At 54.0% G+C, this 17,243-nt stretch overlaps 1 protein-coding gene across 1 annotated transcript; it reads right to left on the minus strand.

The window, feature by feature from the left end:
- Positions 1 to 3,896: 3,896 nt before the first annotated feature.
- BATF3 (basic leucine zipper ATF-like transcription factor 3) lies at positions 3,897 to 16,938 on the minus strand. The gene is made up of 3 exons (XM_051821323.3): positions 16,634 to 16,938; positions 14,074 to 14,178; positions 3,897 to 4,346 (listed from the first exon to the last, which is right to left on the minus strand). Exons 1-3 carry the CDS (start codon positions 16,709 to 16,711, stop codon positions 4,161 to 4,163), a joined length of 369 nt encoding a protein of 122 aa, XP_051677283.1. The 5' UTR covers positions 16,712 to 16,938; the 3' UTR covers positions 3,897 to 4,160.
- Positions 16,939 to 17,243: the final 305 nt, after the last annotated feature.

Genomic DNA, 17,243 nt, shown 5'->3' on the forward strand with positions numbered 1-17,243 from the left:
TTGCTAGGTTTGGGGCAACAGCAGCTGTGCTGTCTGAGACTCCATCATCCATGCATCCACATGGCAAGGGACAGACTCGGAGCAGGGTGGAAGTGTACACCCTTGCAAGGCAGCAGAAAATTTAATCCAGTTCTGGAAGACTTGATTAACGGCTGCCTAGGTCAGTAGCACGTTCTATTGGCAAATTAGGGAAGTTCCCAGCTCATCTTTGGCCTTTCAGGATGGTGTCGGAGAAGGCAAACCCCACCCCTCTCCCTCAGGACTGCGGTCAAGTTCTGGGCTGCTCGTCTTCAGCCTGATCTGTGATGGTATTTCTGGTCTTCTTAAGAACAGTGTGCAAGAAAAGGTCATGCAAGGAAACCCAAAAGAGCAGGTGAGCTGTCTGAAGAGGTGAGGCTGCCCTGAACATGGTCCTGGACTCAGGGTGCAAGCCTTTCAAGCAAACTACACCAAGCACACTGCTACCTGCTAAGTATTCTGGCCCTGCACCCCCACCCCAACGTCTACAAGTTTGGTATTCATAGATTCAACCAACCTCAGGTTGAAAATATTCAGGGGTGAAAAAGTGTGTCTGCATTGGGCAAGTGTAGACTTTTTCCTTGTCATTATTCCCTGAACAGCACAATCATAACACCATTTACACTGTATTATGTCCTATAAGGAATCTAGAGAGGATTTAAAGTGTGTGTAATCCCATGCTGTTTTACACAATGGACTTGAGCATCCACAGGGGATCCTGAACCAATCTCTTGAAAATACTGAGGGATGACTACAAACTTTTGGTGGAACTTATGCCAATGGTGATGATGGCCACAGGTGGTGACCACACAGTAGATAGGGTGGGACAATTCCATCACAGTGGTCAGTTTGCAAATCAACAGTCCAGAGAAGTTCCCACAACACCAAGCCTGGGGCAGTTTCTTGAGATTCTGAACTTGGCTCAAGTTCAGAGCACAGGCGTGCCCATTATCTTCCTCCATGCCCCCTACCTCTTCCCTTGCTTCTCCCCCTCTTTCCTCCTCTCCACTCCTTTCTTTTGGCTGTCCCACGCTCTCTTCCAAGCCCTCTTCCTGTGACCTGGATGACTCTGACAGCACGCCCTGGATTTTGACGGAGGGAAGGCGTGTGTCAACAAGGACTGCGGCTACCTGCTTCCTTCTAGCGCTCACTGGGGCAAAGCCCACAGCCTGGTATCAGTAAATAAACCGAGTTGCACAGACCCTGCAGTGATGGGAAAGAAGAGAGGGGCTTTTGGGTCTCTCGTTTTCCTGTCCGTTGGAGTCATCGTTGTTAACCAAGGTTTGGGGCCAGAACTGGGGCCTGATTCAGTGATGGAAACCCCAAGCTTCAAGGCTGGGCTGGTGCAATACAGGGCGGGATCGCGGACAGGAAGCGGTGTGGCTGTGTGGGTGTGAAGGAAGGGCTTCCTCCCTCTCTGACACTTTCTATGCTGAGGGGACCTTTCTCAGCCGTTTCCCCTCCCTCTGGCCCAGCAGACAACCGCTGGGAGACATCTTGAGCACCAGACACGAGGCCTGGCTCCTAGCAACAAGGTGAACACAACCAGGCAAACCCAGTCCTCCTCAACCTGTCTACATCCCTGCATCCTTTGTCCCCTCCAGAAACATCGTCACTTTCTCAGAATTTTTACTTTTTCAGAGCAGAAGTAGCACAGTGGACATTTGGCTTTCGGAATTCTTGTTTCTTCTCCAATTATTCTGGAAGGGACTTGACCTCAGCATCCTGGGTTGTACTCTAGTCTGTGTACCAAATGCACTGTTTTACCAAAAGTGGAGGCAGGCTTCTCCCTCCCTAAATTCAAACTTTAACCTTAATGCATACCCAGCAGCTAGGGAGGAAGCTAGGGCCTCCTAGTAACCGATGAGGCAGTCAGCATACTGGAGTTAAAGTTGGCCGGATCTGGGGGGTATCTAGGAGGCAATTAGCAGAATTTACCAATTATCCTAGGGACACAGGGGTCAGCAGGTCTGACCAGGGGGTGATGGAACTCAAGCAGATTGAGAAGGGTGCTTGAAGGAAAGATGTCAAGATCAGGAGCATAGCTTGGGACATGTAGAGTAGGGCAGACTCCAAGATACTGTTCTCTGAGACACTCCCCAGGCACCTGCCTGTCCAGGTCTGTCCTCAGGGGAGAGAGCAGGGTTCTGGGAGCAGATGTAGGAGCAGGTGTTGCTGAGGACTGAGGCCCCCAGAGGAGGAAGCTCCTTTTTATTGAGAAGCAGGTAGAGGGAGAGGGAGAAATACAGATGCCAATGCTATAGGCTGTTGGGAAGTCAAGAAGAAAAAGCCTGGGGGCCGGCACTGTGGCATAGCGGGTAAAGCCGCCACCTGCAGTGATAGCATCCTATATGGGTGCCAGTTCAAGTCCCGGCTGCTCCACTTCCGACCCAGCTCTCTGCTATGGCCTGGGAAAGCAGAAGATGGCCCAAGTGCTTAGGCCCCTGCACCTGCGTGGGAGACATGGTAGAAGCTCCTGGCTCCAGGCTTCAGATTGGCACAGCTCTGGCTGTTGCAGCCAATTGGGGAGTGAACCAGCAGATGGAAGACCTTTCTCTTTCTCTGCCTCTCCTCTCTCTGTGTAACTGACTTTCAAATAAATAAATCTTAAAAAAAAAAGTCAGGTGAGCTAGAGTGGTCAAGACTAGAGAACTTGACAGTTCTGCAGGATCAGCTTGAGATGCTCCCTGCAAGGCCAGAAAATGCTGGAGTTCAAAGACAGCAATGGCCTGCACACGGAAGGCACACACTGGGTATGTTCATCCTTACGGCCACACAGATCCCTGGCACCCTGGCCAAGTCTACCCTTTGCAGATGTGCTGCTCACCTGGACAGTGCAGTCCTGGCAGGAGGACACGCCACATCCGACACCAGCTGAGCAGGACCCTGCCCCGTGAGTGCACCTGGCTCTGTTAACTCAACAGTGGATCAGGAGTCAGACCACCCAGGGTTGCAGCCTGTTTCTGCTCCTTACCCATGGGTAACCTGGAGCAGTCCTTTCCACTTTGTTGCCCCTGGCCCCCTTGTGTGCTCATGAAGGGGTCAGCCTGGATGAGTTTAGTGTCTCTTGTATTTCAAAAAAATTGCACCATTCCCCATACAATTAGATTTGGGAAGCGTTGGCTTAGCCCTGTTCTAACCTCAACATTCCAACGGAAACATTTGCAGTCTTCGGTCTGTGCAAGTCACTGGAGGCCAGGAGGGCCTCCACCAGGAAGGGGGAGTCCTCCCCAAGAGAGGGGGTGTGTGGAGAGTAGCCAAGTCAGCAAATCTGTCCCCCCTCGCAGGGGCCACATCTGTTTCTTCTTCAACTGTCTACACTCTCCTTTCTCTTCCCATTTCTTCTTCCCTTTATGATGGGATCACTCCACCCACTGCAACCCCTTCTTGTTCCAGGGAAAAAGAGCATTGGGGGAGGGTGGGGAGGGTGGGCAGGAACCCCCCCCCCTTTGCCTTCCTGGCTGCGACCACCTTTAACTGGGCCTGGTTCTGCCTTTCCTGAAGGAGAAACTGTTCCTCACCTACTCAAATATGTGTTGAGAGAAGGGTGCAGATTTCCCTGTGTAGTGACTCGGTCCAGCTCGTTGTCCTCTGACCCTAGGCCCACATATGGAATGGGAAGGTGACCCGGCAGTGTGCACAGACAGCAGCTGGGAGAACCAGGATTGCCCCCGCCCAGGACTCGGGCAGAGCAAGATAAACCCGAGTCGCGTCCAGCCTGTCCGAATGCCCTGCTGTGTCAAGGACTTGTGAGGGTGCAGGGGGAGCAGGGAAGTCGCAAGGGCCTGTACTCAACAAAGGTGCCTCCCCCGTCTACCCACCCGCCCAGAGCAATGCAACAGACAGCACTCCTCCAGGAAGAGCTGGGCCACTGTGCCTTTCAATTCCAACATGGGAAAAAGAGACAAGAACCATCTTTATTATCAAATTCCAGGGGAGAAGATCCTGCCTACAGGCAGAACCGTGTAGCTGCCAAGGGGGATGGAAAGTGACTCCTGAGGGCGGCCTTGTGCTGCATCCACTCCAGGGCTCTGAGTCAGGTTCCCAGGAGGACGCGGCTGGCTGTCCGCTCCCCCACACGCAGATGCAGCCGCATACCCTATCTCCAGGCGTGAAGAAGCCCCAGAGTCCGTCCTGGGGCTTCAGGGTGGCAGACAGCCGGCCACGGCATCCGGCCGGGGCATGGGCACAAAGTTCACAGGGCACAGCAGCAGCGGGCACATCTTCTCGTGAGCCTTCAGCGCCTCGCTCAGGTGCCTCAGCTCCTCCGTCAGCTTCCCGATCTCCCGCCGCAGCACGGCGTTCTCTTGCTCCAGGCACTCGTATTCCTGGGGAACACGGAGAATGGGCAGATGGGTTCCTGAGACCATGGCCCCTTCCTCTGTCCTCCCCACAGCTCTAACCAGCACGGCGAGCTCGCCTCCTGTGCAGAACACGGCTTTGCTCAGATCCTCCACTACTCACATGAAGGGAGCCTGAGGGCTGGGCTCTGTTTCCTGAATCAGCTTTATGAAGGATAACATACGTAACATAAGAATGCATCTATTTAAAATGTATGACACAGTGAGTTTTGACAACTGTGTTGCTCAATGCAGACGCCATTTCCATCACTCCATAAAGTTACCTCGTGCCCCATTGCTTTCTGCAGGTCTCTGTTGGGCTTATGGCTATACCCCCGGCCCCTCCAACAGTTACTGGAACATAACAAGTGTTTGCTGATTGCACAAATAAATGAATGAAAACATCCCTTTGCTGTGGGTTTGCTCCAGCACTCATCTGAGAAGTTTCAATGATATCTGGGTTTACAGAGGCACAGAACTGGAGGGCAGCAGTGAGACCCCTTAGCCCAACCCACACATAGAAACCTTCTGGGTGCAGTTCCAGCTCAGACATCCAATTCATGCTGGGTGCTCCCACCTTCAAAAGACAGAGCTAGTCATTTCTGAGCTGCTGTGTTAGAAAGCTCTTCTTTGTACAGACCCCAAATCATCTCTCTTGCAAACCCACCTGTTGAGCTTGGTTCTGCCTAGTGGAACCCCATGCAGGGGTGGGAACCACCCAGCCTGTAGGCCATGCAAGGCCCAGCAAACCATCTGGTCTGCTCCTGCCAAGGCGGCCTCAGGCAGGACTCAAAATTCAAGAAATCTATAACCAGCTAACTTTAAAGTTAATAATTCTGTAGGGCCATGAGTGATGTTATAAATATCCAAATGGCCCTTGCATCGCAGTGGGGGTATAGCTCAGCGGTACAGCATTTGACTGCAAATGGCCCTTGCATAAAAAAGGTTCTCCACCCCTGCCATGGAGTAAACCCAACACTTCTTCTCATATCGTCATTCTTGAAATGTTAGGAGACAGCCCCATACCACTTCCCCTTAGGTATTCTCTGAGCTCAGCGTCGCAGGTCCTGAGTTCCTTGTGTTAGGACTTCTCGTACCTCTGTGCCAGCAGAGACCCTCCCTGATGCTCCACACTGCAAGAATCTCTGAGAAAATGTTACTCCCAGAATGCAGTGCATCATCTGGCAACCGTGCAGAGGGCAAATGTGTGGCGGTGGCCTCCCTCGTGCTGGTCCCAAGTCACTGGGGATTCTCCCTGCTTTTACACAGACGTGCAAGCTTCATCTGCACCTGCTGCATCTCTGTCTATCCTTGGACAGTGATGGATGCTTTGGAGCTCAAGTACGGAGCTTGCCATCTGTCTCCACTGCATTTCACTCCGTTCCTTTGGGTATTTTCTGGACAACCAAATCTTTTAAAATTTCCATTGTATCATGCCATGGATGTGTGATCTCACACAGCTTTAAGCCATCCACTCACTTGATGAGCAGGCCTTCCTTTTCTTCATCCCTCAGTCATTACTGAGTTCTATAACGCATAGCCAACTGCTGAGCCTGCCAGCCTGCCAGCCGAGTCTCCCGCCAGGCTGGTCATCTTATGTAAATTTCCTGATGTGGTTCTTTATTCCCAGCTGGATTCGTACGGTTGGGTGTTGCTGTCCTAGGGACATGTGCATTCCCTGATCACCCTGCACATTTTCTCTCTAACTAGTAGAGAAGTCTGATCTTACAGCCCCTGAAGATGTGTGCAAGTTGTCAACCCACCCCTTGGCTCGTGTGGTTCTTGTCACCTGCAGTGCCTTCTTCCTTTCCTGTGTGGGCGCAGCTCAAGCCCACCACCTCCAGGAAGGCTTCTGACGGCTGTGCCCAGAGGAACCACTAAACAGAACTCTGTGCTGTATCAGGTTAAAGCTCATTGTATTAAATAATGCCTCTTCCCAAAGATCAGAAACAGCACCAGAAGCTCCTGCTAACCCTTTCCTGCACCCTCGCCTGACGGCCAGGTGCCAGCATCCGTGTGCTCAGCGACTTCTCAGCCCTCAGCCTCTGTGTTCTCTCACCCCATTCCCCACTCCTCCTTCTAGGTTCCTTCCTCCCTTTTAGAACCAAGGAGCCCAGAGAAGCTACACGCAGGGTGCATCCTTTCCTCCTATCCACGGCACGCAGGCTCCCAGGGTAGACAGGAACCGTCTCCAGGGCAGCAGGCTGTGCTGGGTCAGTGTGGCTTCACCAGTGCACTGGCCCACTTCTGCCTTCAGCCTGCCCTCTTGCTGCTCACGCCCCCTCCTGGGGCTCCCCCTGGCCTGTGACAAGCGCGAGTTCTGGAGTGGGAATTCAGTTTACAAACCCAGCAACAAGCCTCCCAAGGGCAAGTGCAGGATCTAAGTGGGAGGATGGGGCTAGAGGTCGAGACAGCAAGGCCTGAGAGAGGCTGCAGTGGGTGTGCCACAGATGCATGCCCACACACGCACACATGTGCACACACACACACACTCTGCAACTGCAAGTGCCCTTTGCCTTCAAGTGAAGTGGAGAGCAGACACGAACGGTCCCGACAAGCTAAGGACAAGCCAGATTCCGAAGTGCAGGAAGCTCTCTTCCACGGCACAGCACCCCACAGCCTTTCTGCACTTCCTGAACTCTGCAGCAAGGGGCTCTGGAGCCGCAGGGCAGCTCACCCTGGACCCCCACTGGGGACGTCTGCAGAGCTGTCCCTTCCAGGCCGCCCAGCTGGGCCCACAGCTGCCTCCTCCACGGGGACTTTCTCTTTTGGGATTTAAGGTCCACTCACAAATCTCCTGAGGGGCTTTCACTGAGCAGAGAGAGAGAGAGAGAAGTGCACATTATCGGGGAGGCCCGCCCTTCAGAAAGAAATAGAGGTGCTGGAGGGGAGGATGGAGGCACCCGAGGACCCTGAAAGGCGGCATGGGGGACAGAATGAGAGCCCACCTCTCGCTGGGACGCAGTGACTGGATTTCACAGTGAGGACAAGTGAGCAAGGGACAGTAAGTGCACTGTTGTTTCCAAGAGGTGGAGTGCAGTTCAAATCCTCTCCAGTTTCCAATTCTTGGCTGAGGCCAGGGACTGAGGTCACTGAGCTGCCACCTGCCCTCCTAGAGGTAGGGAAAGCGCTGCCTCAGAAATTCAGCTGCCTAAGGTGGTGGCTCTGGACTGGGGCCACTGTGGCAGTGCCCAGAGGAACACAGGTGAGGGCATTTAGCAGCTTCTGCAGACAGCGGGGGGAGGGGTGCTACTGCACCCAGCGGGCCGGGGCAGGGCTACCGTTCCAATCCTCAGGGCACAGGGCAGCCCCCACAGCCAGGAGCTGTCCAGCCCCAAAAGTCAACAGCGCTGAAGGTGAGAAACCCTCTTCTGGGCACCGAGAGGCTGCCTGGGGAGTGGGGCAGGGGGACTATCTCGGGGCAGCCAGGGGGCGGGGTGCCTCTAAGGTAGGAGACAGGATGGAGGCCTGGTAGAGAAGCTACTCAGGTGAGAAGGCAAGGAGGGCCAGGGGAAGGCCAGAGGGGGCACACACACAGAGCCCACTCTGCAAGCTGAAAACTGTAGTTTTGGGAGGTGCAGTGACTCTTGCAAGGTCACCCAGCCATGGGTTCTGATCCTTGAATTCAAGGTCAACAGAACTCTCAGGCAGCATCACAATTCTGCTTTCTGTTGTCTACGCCTGGGCCCAAATTTCCCCATGGTGGTTACCAGAAGCAAGGGGCCGCGAGCCCTCAGGGTTTCCCAGTTAGCCGATTCCCAAGCCTCACGCTGAGGCACTTCCCAGCAGAAAGGCTGTGTCACCAGCGAGCGCTGCACCAATTAGTGTCATCATCAGTTTCTAAACCCAGTGGGGACAGCCACGTAGAGTCCTCTCAGATCATGCAGCCTCTGAAAACACGGTGGCAATGCACACCACAACCATATTGCCCAGGTCATCTGTCGGCTCGTGACATTTGGGGCTCTTGAAGATGGCACCGTGGCCCTCCCTTTCTGACTCAGAATTTCTTCTCAGTCTCACGCCTCTGGGTGCCTGGTCAGACCAGGCTGACTGACTTCTGGGCCATCGTTCGCCTTGTCTTAGAGACCCTGATTGTTCACTTGGGCTCCCATTGGTGCGTGTGGCGTCAGGCACGCATCTACTGTCCAGAGACAAATGAATGTTGAAATCGCCTTCATGAAGGTGCTAGTACAGGGAGGCGGTGACGTGCAGACCCACAGCGAGGGCTGAGGGACACACACACACGGGTCTGGAAGCGCCACTCCCTGCTGCAGCGCACCTGCCAGCAACCGGTGCCCTGACCCAAGGCTGAGCCCAGCCACTCTCCCTCAGCCTGGGCAGGCTCTTCCCTGCTTGCCTTCCGTGGAGGTCCCGCCTTGATGGGCGGTCCTTAGACTTTGGAGAAGGGGAACTGAGAGGGGAAGGAGGTGACCGAGGGACTTACAAGAGCTGGAGCCCAAAGGGGTTCTCCCAGGGTGTTGGAGGCAACACAGGCATGAGCGTGAGCTGAGCAGCAGAGGAAAGGGGACATGTGAACTACGTCTTGCTTTAAGTGCTTGCTTTCCTGATATTCAAGAAAAGAGCTCAAGCTACTCCACGGTATCTGGGAACATCCCACAGCACAGGACGGAGGAACACTGGCTAACACCCTGGGGACAGGCTGCTGAATGCAAGGGGTAGCAGGCAGTCGTGGTCACCAGGTGGCTGCTGTCCAGGCCCCTCGATGCAGCCCAGTGTGCTACCCTCACTCCAGTCTCAGGAGAAGGTCTCCATGCATGCTGTCTGGCTCTGACTTTCCCTATCCTGGATGTGGCCCAGGAGCCCCAGGCAACCCAAGGGACTTTCTTTTTTCTTTTTTTAAGATTTTATTTAGTTACTTGAGAGGCAGAGTTACAGACAGTGAGAGGGAGAGACACAGAGAGAGGTCTTCCTTCCTCTGGTTCACCCCCAAAATGGCCACAATGGCCGGAGCTATGTTAATCTGAAGCCAGGAGCCAGGGGCTTCTTCTGGGTATCCCATGTGGGTTCAGGGACTCTAGCACTTGGGTCATCTTCTACTGCTTTCCCAGGCCACAGCAGAGAGCTGGATTGGAAAAGGAGCAGCTGGGACTAGAACTGTTGCCCATATGGGATGCTGGAGCCTCAGGAAGAAGATTAACCTACTGTGCCACTGTGCCGGCCCCTCAAGGGACTTTCTGCCATGACCCTCAGCAGTTTGCTAGGTAAGCTTGCCTCAACTCACTACATGCTGGTAAAAGCCCTCTTTCTCCCATCTTTTAACCAGACAACCACCTCCAGTGTGTAGAGTTAGTCACGCAATGCCCTGTCACTCAATTGCTGGCCACACACAACACAGATGCCCACATCAATGACACACTCCTGGAAGGAGGCTAGAAATAATGACATGCTCCTGTTCGGCACAAGCTGTGGGGTGTTTTCCCTTGGTCCTGTGCCGGCTGTCTGCTCCCTTACACCCTCTTGTGACCAGCTTCACTTGTGTGTAGCCAGTGAGGGTAGGTAGGAGTTACAGTTGGAGAGTCTGTATACAGATGGAGCCCCCAGCATGTCCTTCCTGATGCTGCTTCTCACCACAGTTGGCCTTGCTGGAGCTGTTGTGCCATGACGCATAGTTCTAGCTTCACACAGAGACAGGAGAAGGGAGTGTTCCACCATGGGTGGCCTGGGCTCCAGATGAACCCACCCCATTTCTAGAAAAAGCAGTTGGTGTTACTGCCATGCAACATGGTCAACGGGCAGAAGAACAGGCCAGGAACCCACCTACGGTTCAAAGAGGGATCCAGCAGGAGTAAACGTGGCCCCATCCCTGTGTTCCCAGGTACCTGCTTCATTTGGTTATGAAATCTAACAATGCTGTAAGTTGAGAGAAACCCAGTGCTTCATCTGGCTTTTAGTCTTGTTTTGTTTTTACAATTTAGTAAAGTTAAAGGGTATTCATGGTATCTTCTGTGGTAGGCACAATAATGGCCCCTCAAAGGTATCTGCATCCCTTCCTGGAACCTGTAAATGCTCAGATGTCACCTTTGCAGGTGTGATGACATGGAGAAGCACACAATGGAGAATGAGCCTGGATTATTCAGGCAGGCCCAGGAGTCACAGAGGGAGACAGAGAAGAAGACATGATGATGGGAATTGAGTCGGAGAAACACAGAATGAGAAAGACCAGGCCAGCCACTGCTGGCTTTGAAGATGAAAGAGGACCACAACCAAGCAACACAGGATACTCCAGAAACTGTAAAAGGCAAGGAGACGAATCCTCTCTGAGACTGCAGGAGGCAGGCAGCCCTGCCAACACATTCATTTCAGCCCAGCAGGACCATTTCAGATGTCTAAGCATCAAAATTGTAAGACAGCAAATGGGTGTTGCTTTAAGCACCCACATTTGTGGGAATGGGTTACAGCAGCAGTTAGGAAACCAACACCCTTTCCTTAGGAAATCCTACACTTCCCAAGGACAGGAACCCATGGCATTGCCCACAGTCGCACTTAATCAATATTTGTGGAGTGGACCTACTTGACCTTGCTCCATGAATAATCTTGTCCAAGACGCTCGGGTTACCCCAGTTCACATAATCACTCAGGGCTTAGAACTGATAATGCACCAGGCTTGGACCAGAAGCTTCTTGAGGGGTGGGGCCCTGGCTGTTCAGCTGGTGCATATGCTCTGCACACAGTGCCAGGCACGGACTGATATGAGCCTCAAGGCCCCCCGGGAGTCACTGGTAACAGGAAGCTAGAACCACACTGGCTTCAGGAGCAAGGGGGAGAGGAGAAAGGATGCAGAGGACACTGCGGATCTGCGGAAATGTCCGGGACTTCTAAGGGCTAGGAAGGCCCTGCCCTGCCCCCACTCCAGAGCCTCTTTCTAGGGCCCCGCCGTCCGACTTCCAGGAAAGCATCTGATATTTGCAGCATATGCTGCGAATTTATATCAGTGAGTCACCTCCGCCTGGAGGACAGGCAAACCTTGTCTGATTGAGCCTCACAAATTTTTTTTTTTTTTTTGCAAACTGAAGGTTTGTGGCAACCTGTTTTCTAATAGTATGGTGATCGTCAGCATTTTTTAGCAATAAAATACTTTTAATTGAGGTACATTGTTTTCTTAGAGACAATGCTATTGCACACGGAATAGATTACAGTATAGTGTAATAGTGGTAGATTTCATATGAACTGGGAATCCAAAAACTCATGTGACTCACTTGATTGCAATATTTGCTTGTTGACAGTGGCCTGGAACAAAACCCAAAGTATCTCTGTTGTGTTCTCTCTGCATCTGGTTCTAAATGTGTTCCATGCTTTTTGCTAAAGAGTTTCCAGGACTGCTCTTGCCACACCTCAGAGTCCCTGTGCAGTCAGCATCCCACACCGGCCTTGCTCGGACCGCTGATGGCAAGAGCGTGTGGTAGCACCGAGTTAAACTAAAACCTTTAACACTGCACACTAGCCCTGTGCAGAGACGAGCAGGTGGAACTGTCGCCAGTTCTTTAGATAGATCCCCGGATGCTTTCAAGGCCAGTTCATGACGCAGAGCAGTGGGACAATCACTGTAGGATTATGTGGATTTGTGCATAAGGATGGGGGAAAATGGAATGGTTTAGGAAGAAACCTAGACCCCTGCTCTGAGTGAGGAGAAGATGCGTGGCTCCATTAGCTACAATTTGAAGACAGTGCAAAGAGGAAGTCTCAGAGCAGACAGACAGAACATCCTGTTGTGAGTCTGGTGCCTCCCAGCAGCCTGCTGCAGACCCACGTGGGGACGCGCAAGCCTAAGGTGAAGCTATGGGTTCTAGGGCCAGGACAGAGGTACTGCCTGGAGTCACCAGTGTCGGAACTGATGACAGGAGAAGAGCTTAGCAGTTTAGATCTTCCAGGGTCAGAAGAGCAAAGGGCAGGGGCAGAACCCCTGATCAACACCAACACTTAAGAAAACAGATAAGGCCGGCATTTTGTATAGCAGGTAAAGCTACCACCCACGGCACCAGCATCCCCTGTGGGCACCTGTCTGAGTCCCAGCTGCTCCACTTCCAATCCCACTCTCTGCTACAGCCCAGGAAAGCAGCAGAAGATGGCCTGAGTGCTTGGGCCCCTGCCACCACAAAGGAAACCCAGATAAAGCTCCTGGCTTCTGCCTGGCCCAGCCCTGGCCATTGCTGCCATCTGGGGAGTGAACTAGTAAATGGAAAATCAATCTCTCTCTCTCTCTCTCTCTCTCTCTCTCTCTCTCTCTCTCTCCTGTCTTTATCTCCATGTAACTCTCACTTTCAAATAAATACAAAAATCTTAAAAAAAAAAAAGGCAAAGAAAACAGGTAGAAAATCTGATAGGGACACTGAGGACAGAAAGTGGCATGGAGGGTCAGGTCAGCCAGGAAATGTGGTCTTCTATAGGCAAAAGAAGGGATGACTTCAAGAAGGCACGAGTCAGGACCACAGGCCCAGAGAGAGGGCCCGGGCAGGGCAGCAGCAGCTTCTGTAGGGGTGTATACACGTTGTGTGTGTATATCCCTGTGTGTGTGTGTGTCATGCATGTGTTTCTATGTGTTGTATGTTTGTCCTGTGTATCTGCATGGAGCAGGGGCAGAAATGAAATGACAGAGGACAGGGACTGAATGGCAACAGAAGACAAGGAGATGGCAGGTGGGAGCTATTTTTCTTAAGAAGCAAGCAAGTGGGGCCAGCGCTGCGGCACAGTAGGTTAAGACTCCGCCTGTGGTGCCAGCATCCCATATGGGTATGGGTTCATGTCCTGGCTGCTTCTCTTCCAATCCAGCTCTCTGCTATGGCCTGGGAAAGCAGTAGAAGACTGCCCAAGTGTTTGGGCTCCTGCACCATGGGAGAGACCCGGAAGAAGCTCCTGACTCCTGGCTCGCAATCAGCCCAGCTCAGGCTGTTGTGACCATTTGGAGAGTGAACCAGCAGATGGAAAACCTTTCTCTCTGTCTCTCCCTCTCTCTGTAACTGACTCTCAAGTAAATAAATAAATCTTTAGAGAGAGAGAAGCAGGCAAGTGAGGGGAGGAACAAAATGGGGCAAGAGCTTGAGAGGAAACCAAGATCAAGAAGAAGTGTTTTGTTTTGCTGTATAATGAAGGAAATCTTGGGGCCAGCATTGTAGCACAGCAGGTTAAGCTGCCACTTGCAACACTGGCATCTAACATTGAAGCACTGGTTTGAGTCCCAGCTACTCTGTTTCTAATCCAGCTCCCTGCTAATGCACCTGGGAGAGCAGCAGAAGATGGTTCAAGTCACTGGGCCTCCACACCCATGTGGAAGACCCAGATGGAGTTCCAGGCGCCTGGCTTTGGCTTGGCCCCAGCCTAGGTGGTGTAGGCATTTGAGGGGGGTGAACCAGCAGATACAAGATATCTATCTGATATAACCAGCAAATAGAAAATCTCTCTCTCCCTCTGTCTCTCCCCCAGCTCCATCATTTTGTTTTTCAAATCAATCAATCACATGCATAATTAAAGCTTCCGTATTATAAGCATTTAGCCCATGGGGGAGAAATGTAGAAGTCCATGAGCAAAAAATCAGAAGTCTGGGCTGGGAGGACCCAGCAGAACTAAGCATGCACACTGCCCAGGGGGTGGGGGTGGGGGTGAGGGTGAGGGTGAGGGCAGTGACATCATCACCTGGCTGCAAGGGTGGAGAAGGCTCCTCCCTGTGGCTCCCACGTGGCTTTGCCCCAAGCAGTCTCACCTCGTGGAGTTTGTCAGCCTTCTGGGTCTGCTTCTTCCGACTTCTCTGAGCAGCAACTCGGTTTTTTTCTCTCCTTCGCACCTTCCTGTCATCATCCTCAGGGCTCTGGGGAGTGAGGGGGGTAGGGAGAGACATTCGGTGAGGTTTGAAGTTGAGACCCTTCACTCTGCCCTCTCTTTGCTCAGCGCTGTTCACTGGGCTCCACCACGGTAGGAGTATTTGCAATCAACATCCGTGTTCATTGCTACCCCAGTGGGCTCAGGGTTGAGGACCACTCCCTGGGGGCCATGCCACCTACCCTGAAAAATGGGGTGTGACCGCCATCTAAAAAGATGAGGAATAAGAAACCCAGACAGGTTAAGGAACTTGCTGCAGGTACCAGCTAGTGAGTGAGGGAGTAGGAAGTGGAACTCAGGTCTGTTAGTCTCCAAACCACCGTTGGCAAACCTCTACCCCACAGGGCGTGTGCCTGGAAGAGCTGTGGTGTCAGTGCTGCCGGGGCAGACTGGGAAAGCTAGGGGCATAGCTGTGTGGAGCTTGCTGGACGCCAGCCCTCACGCGGCCAGGCCGAGCAGGTCCTCGGGAGAGTGGCTGCAGGCCGCGCTTACACTCGCACCTGACGGCAAACACGTGACGCCACCAACACGCCAAGCGATCTGAAGTGCCCTGGCAACGTGCTCATTTGAACAATGTGTGGCTGACATTGCTTCAGAGGTTACAGTGAATCAGAAAGCAAAGTTATGATGTGTCCTGAAAACTCTTAGCTTCACACGAGATCTGAGCCAAACTTAGTCAACTCCTTCAAGGGGGAATCGTGAAACAGGGAGACCGAAAAACAGAGCTACTACACAAAAACTCTGCAGCCAGTTACAGAAATCATGGAAAAGAAGAGCAGTATTTGCTTTCCAGAGCCCAGTGAGAAGATATCAAGGGAAAACACACACACACACACACAAAAACAAACCTTCTTTCTAAAGAGTCTAAAAACCAAGAGGTTAGTGGGGTTGCAAACACAGAAAGCTACTCAATTATTCATGGAAAGCAAATAACACAAACTAATGGATATTTTAAGTTATCTTATCTGGCCTTGCATTCCAAATAAGACAGGCACATATCATCTCCCCAACTTCCAGTAGGAAAGAAGTCCCAGCATATGCAAAAATATAAAGATATAAAAGGAGAAGAATAAATAGTTTACATTATAATAGAATTAGTCTTGTGTCAAGGCTTGAGGGAACAGAGACAGGTGTAACAAGGTAATCTTGTAGAGAGGCCAAGAAGTCTTGCTAAAGACACGCAGACCATCAAGGATCCTGGCTTTGTCTCTTACTGTCAGATGGCCTGGAGTAAATGACCGAACTTCTCCGAGTTTTCCGTTCCCGACTGTGATTCATTCATTCTTTCGGAGCACCTGCAGGTGTGCTAGGCACTGCCTATGTGCTGGGGACACAATTCCTGAACAGATGTCGGTGCTCCCCGCTGCCTTCGGCCAACAGCCTGGCGCTGGGGGCTGGCACCGGACACAGCGAGATTCTATCCTGAAGCTCCCGTGGGCACGCAGCCTGCTCTCCTGAAGCTACCTGCCCTAACCGAGGCTGCTGTTTTTAATTGAATCTTCACAGTGCTTTTCACTAAATCATGCCTCTGGGAGCTGACACGCTCAACTGGATTTATTACCTATCAGGGATGCGTGTCACACCTGCCCGCCCGGCAGAACTACTTAAGGCAGAAAGAGGGGAGTACAATTTTGAGATGTTCCTATATGATGAAGCACGTCTCACTCAGTTTTCACAAAAATCCTAGGAGGTCGACGTTATTCTACTCATTTCACAAATGGGGAAACCGAGGCACGGAGAGATTAAGCGAATTGCCGAGGCTGCTCAGCCTGGGTGGCGATGCCGAGGCCCAAAGGCGCCGGACACCCACCGGGGAGAGAGCGCGAGAACCAGCCCCAACCGCCGCCAAGCGGAGCTGGGCGCTAAGGCTCCGAGGGGCCGTCCCCGCCGCCGGCAGCCTAGTCCCAGTTTTCTGCGTGCACAGCTCTAAGTGCTGCTGGGGACGGCGCGGAGGACCGACTGGGAGCCGGGAGGGGGGGTAGGGGGACGAGGGGGTTCTACCAGAGCTGGGGGTGGAGTCTCCCCGCCGCGGCCCCCGCCCCACACCCCCAGGCTGACCCGTACCGCGTTCCCCATTCCAGCAGCCGCCAGAGGAGGGTGGGTGTTGGGAGTGGCTGGGGACGAGCCGCCCCTTTGGGTTGAAGGGCCCCTCCGGAAACGCCGGCTGCGGGGTGGTGGCCTTCGGCGGCGCCCGGACCGACGGCCCTGGGGCAGCGTGGACCCCACGTGCCAGGATGCGCGGGCAGTGCCCTGCCACAGTGGACGTCCGCTCCCTGCGGTCTTTCCACTCTCGGAGGACTCGGAGCCCTCCCAGGCGCGGCCGAAGCGCACGCCGGGACCCCCGGGCCATCGCCCCCACGCCCCTAGTCCCACTCGTCTCTGGCGCCGGCAGCGCCCTCCACCCGCGAGCCCCCGCGGCCCTCCCAGAGTCTCTCGCCCACTACCTGCGGCTGCTGCTGATGCCCCGGCGCCGCGACGCTCCTCTGCAGGACGCCGCCAGCGGCCGGGAGCCCCTGCGACATGCCGGGCGCTGGTGCAGCCGGCCCGCCCCGCGCGCAGCCCGGTGGAGGCGCGGCCCGGCCCGCGGCGCCCTGCACGCGGGGCCCGGGCTACGAGCGCCCTCCGACCGCCCGCATCGCCTCGCCCGCACCTGGCCGTCGGCTAGCGCCCCGCCCCCGCGGGCTTCCCGCTCTCCCGGCTCGCCGGCGCCGCGCGTCCGCCCGGGCTCCCCACCCCCGGGTCGCGGCCCGCGGTCCTTCCCGTCCCCAAGTGCGCCCCGCCTCCTTCTCCCACCTCCGCCCCGTTTCCTCCTCTCCCCGCCCTCTGCTGCGCCTCGGGGTCCCCAATCCCACCTCAGGCGCGGCTTTTCGCTGGGGCCCCGAAGTCACGTGGTGGCTCGGAAACCGAGGAGGGAACGCGACGCCCACCCGCGGGAGGCGACGCTGGGGTGGGTGGGGGTCGGGAGGCACAGCCTTGGGGGCACTCGGGGTGAGAAACGCAGCTGGGTGGTCGGGGGTGGTGGTTTTGTCTGCGCATTGCCTACGTCTCCCTGCC

The sequence above is a fragment of the Oryctolagus cuniculus genome, chromosome 13 (genome assembly GCF_051225735.1).
Source record: "Oryctolagus cuniculus isolate XC-2025 breed Fujian yellow rabbit chromosome 13, ASM5122573v1, whole genome shotgun sequence".
NCBI classification, from domain to species: Eukaryota; Metazoa; Chordata; class Mammalia; order Lagomorpha; family Leporidae; genus Oryctolagus; species Oryctolagus cuniculus.

Excerpts from the sequence above, each read along its gene's own strand:
- BATF3 (XM_051821323.3), bottom strand. The coding sequence starts at position 16,711 with ATGTCGCAGGGGCTCCCGGCCGCTGGCGGCGTCCTGCAGAGGAGCGTC. Across the intron at positions 14,179-16,633 it reads GGCATCAGCAGCAGCCGCAG|AGCCCTGAGGATGATGACAG; the intron begins GTAGTGGGCGAG and ends CTCACTCCCCAG. Across the intron at positions 4,347-14,073 it reads AGGCTGACAAACTCCACGAG|GAATACGAGTGCCTGGAGCA; the intron begins GTGAGACTGCTT and ends CGTGTTCCCCAG.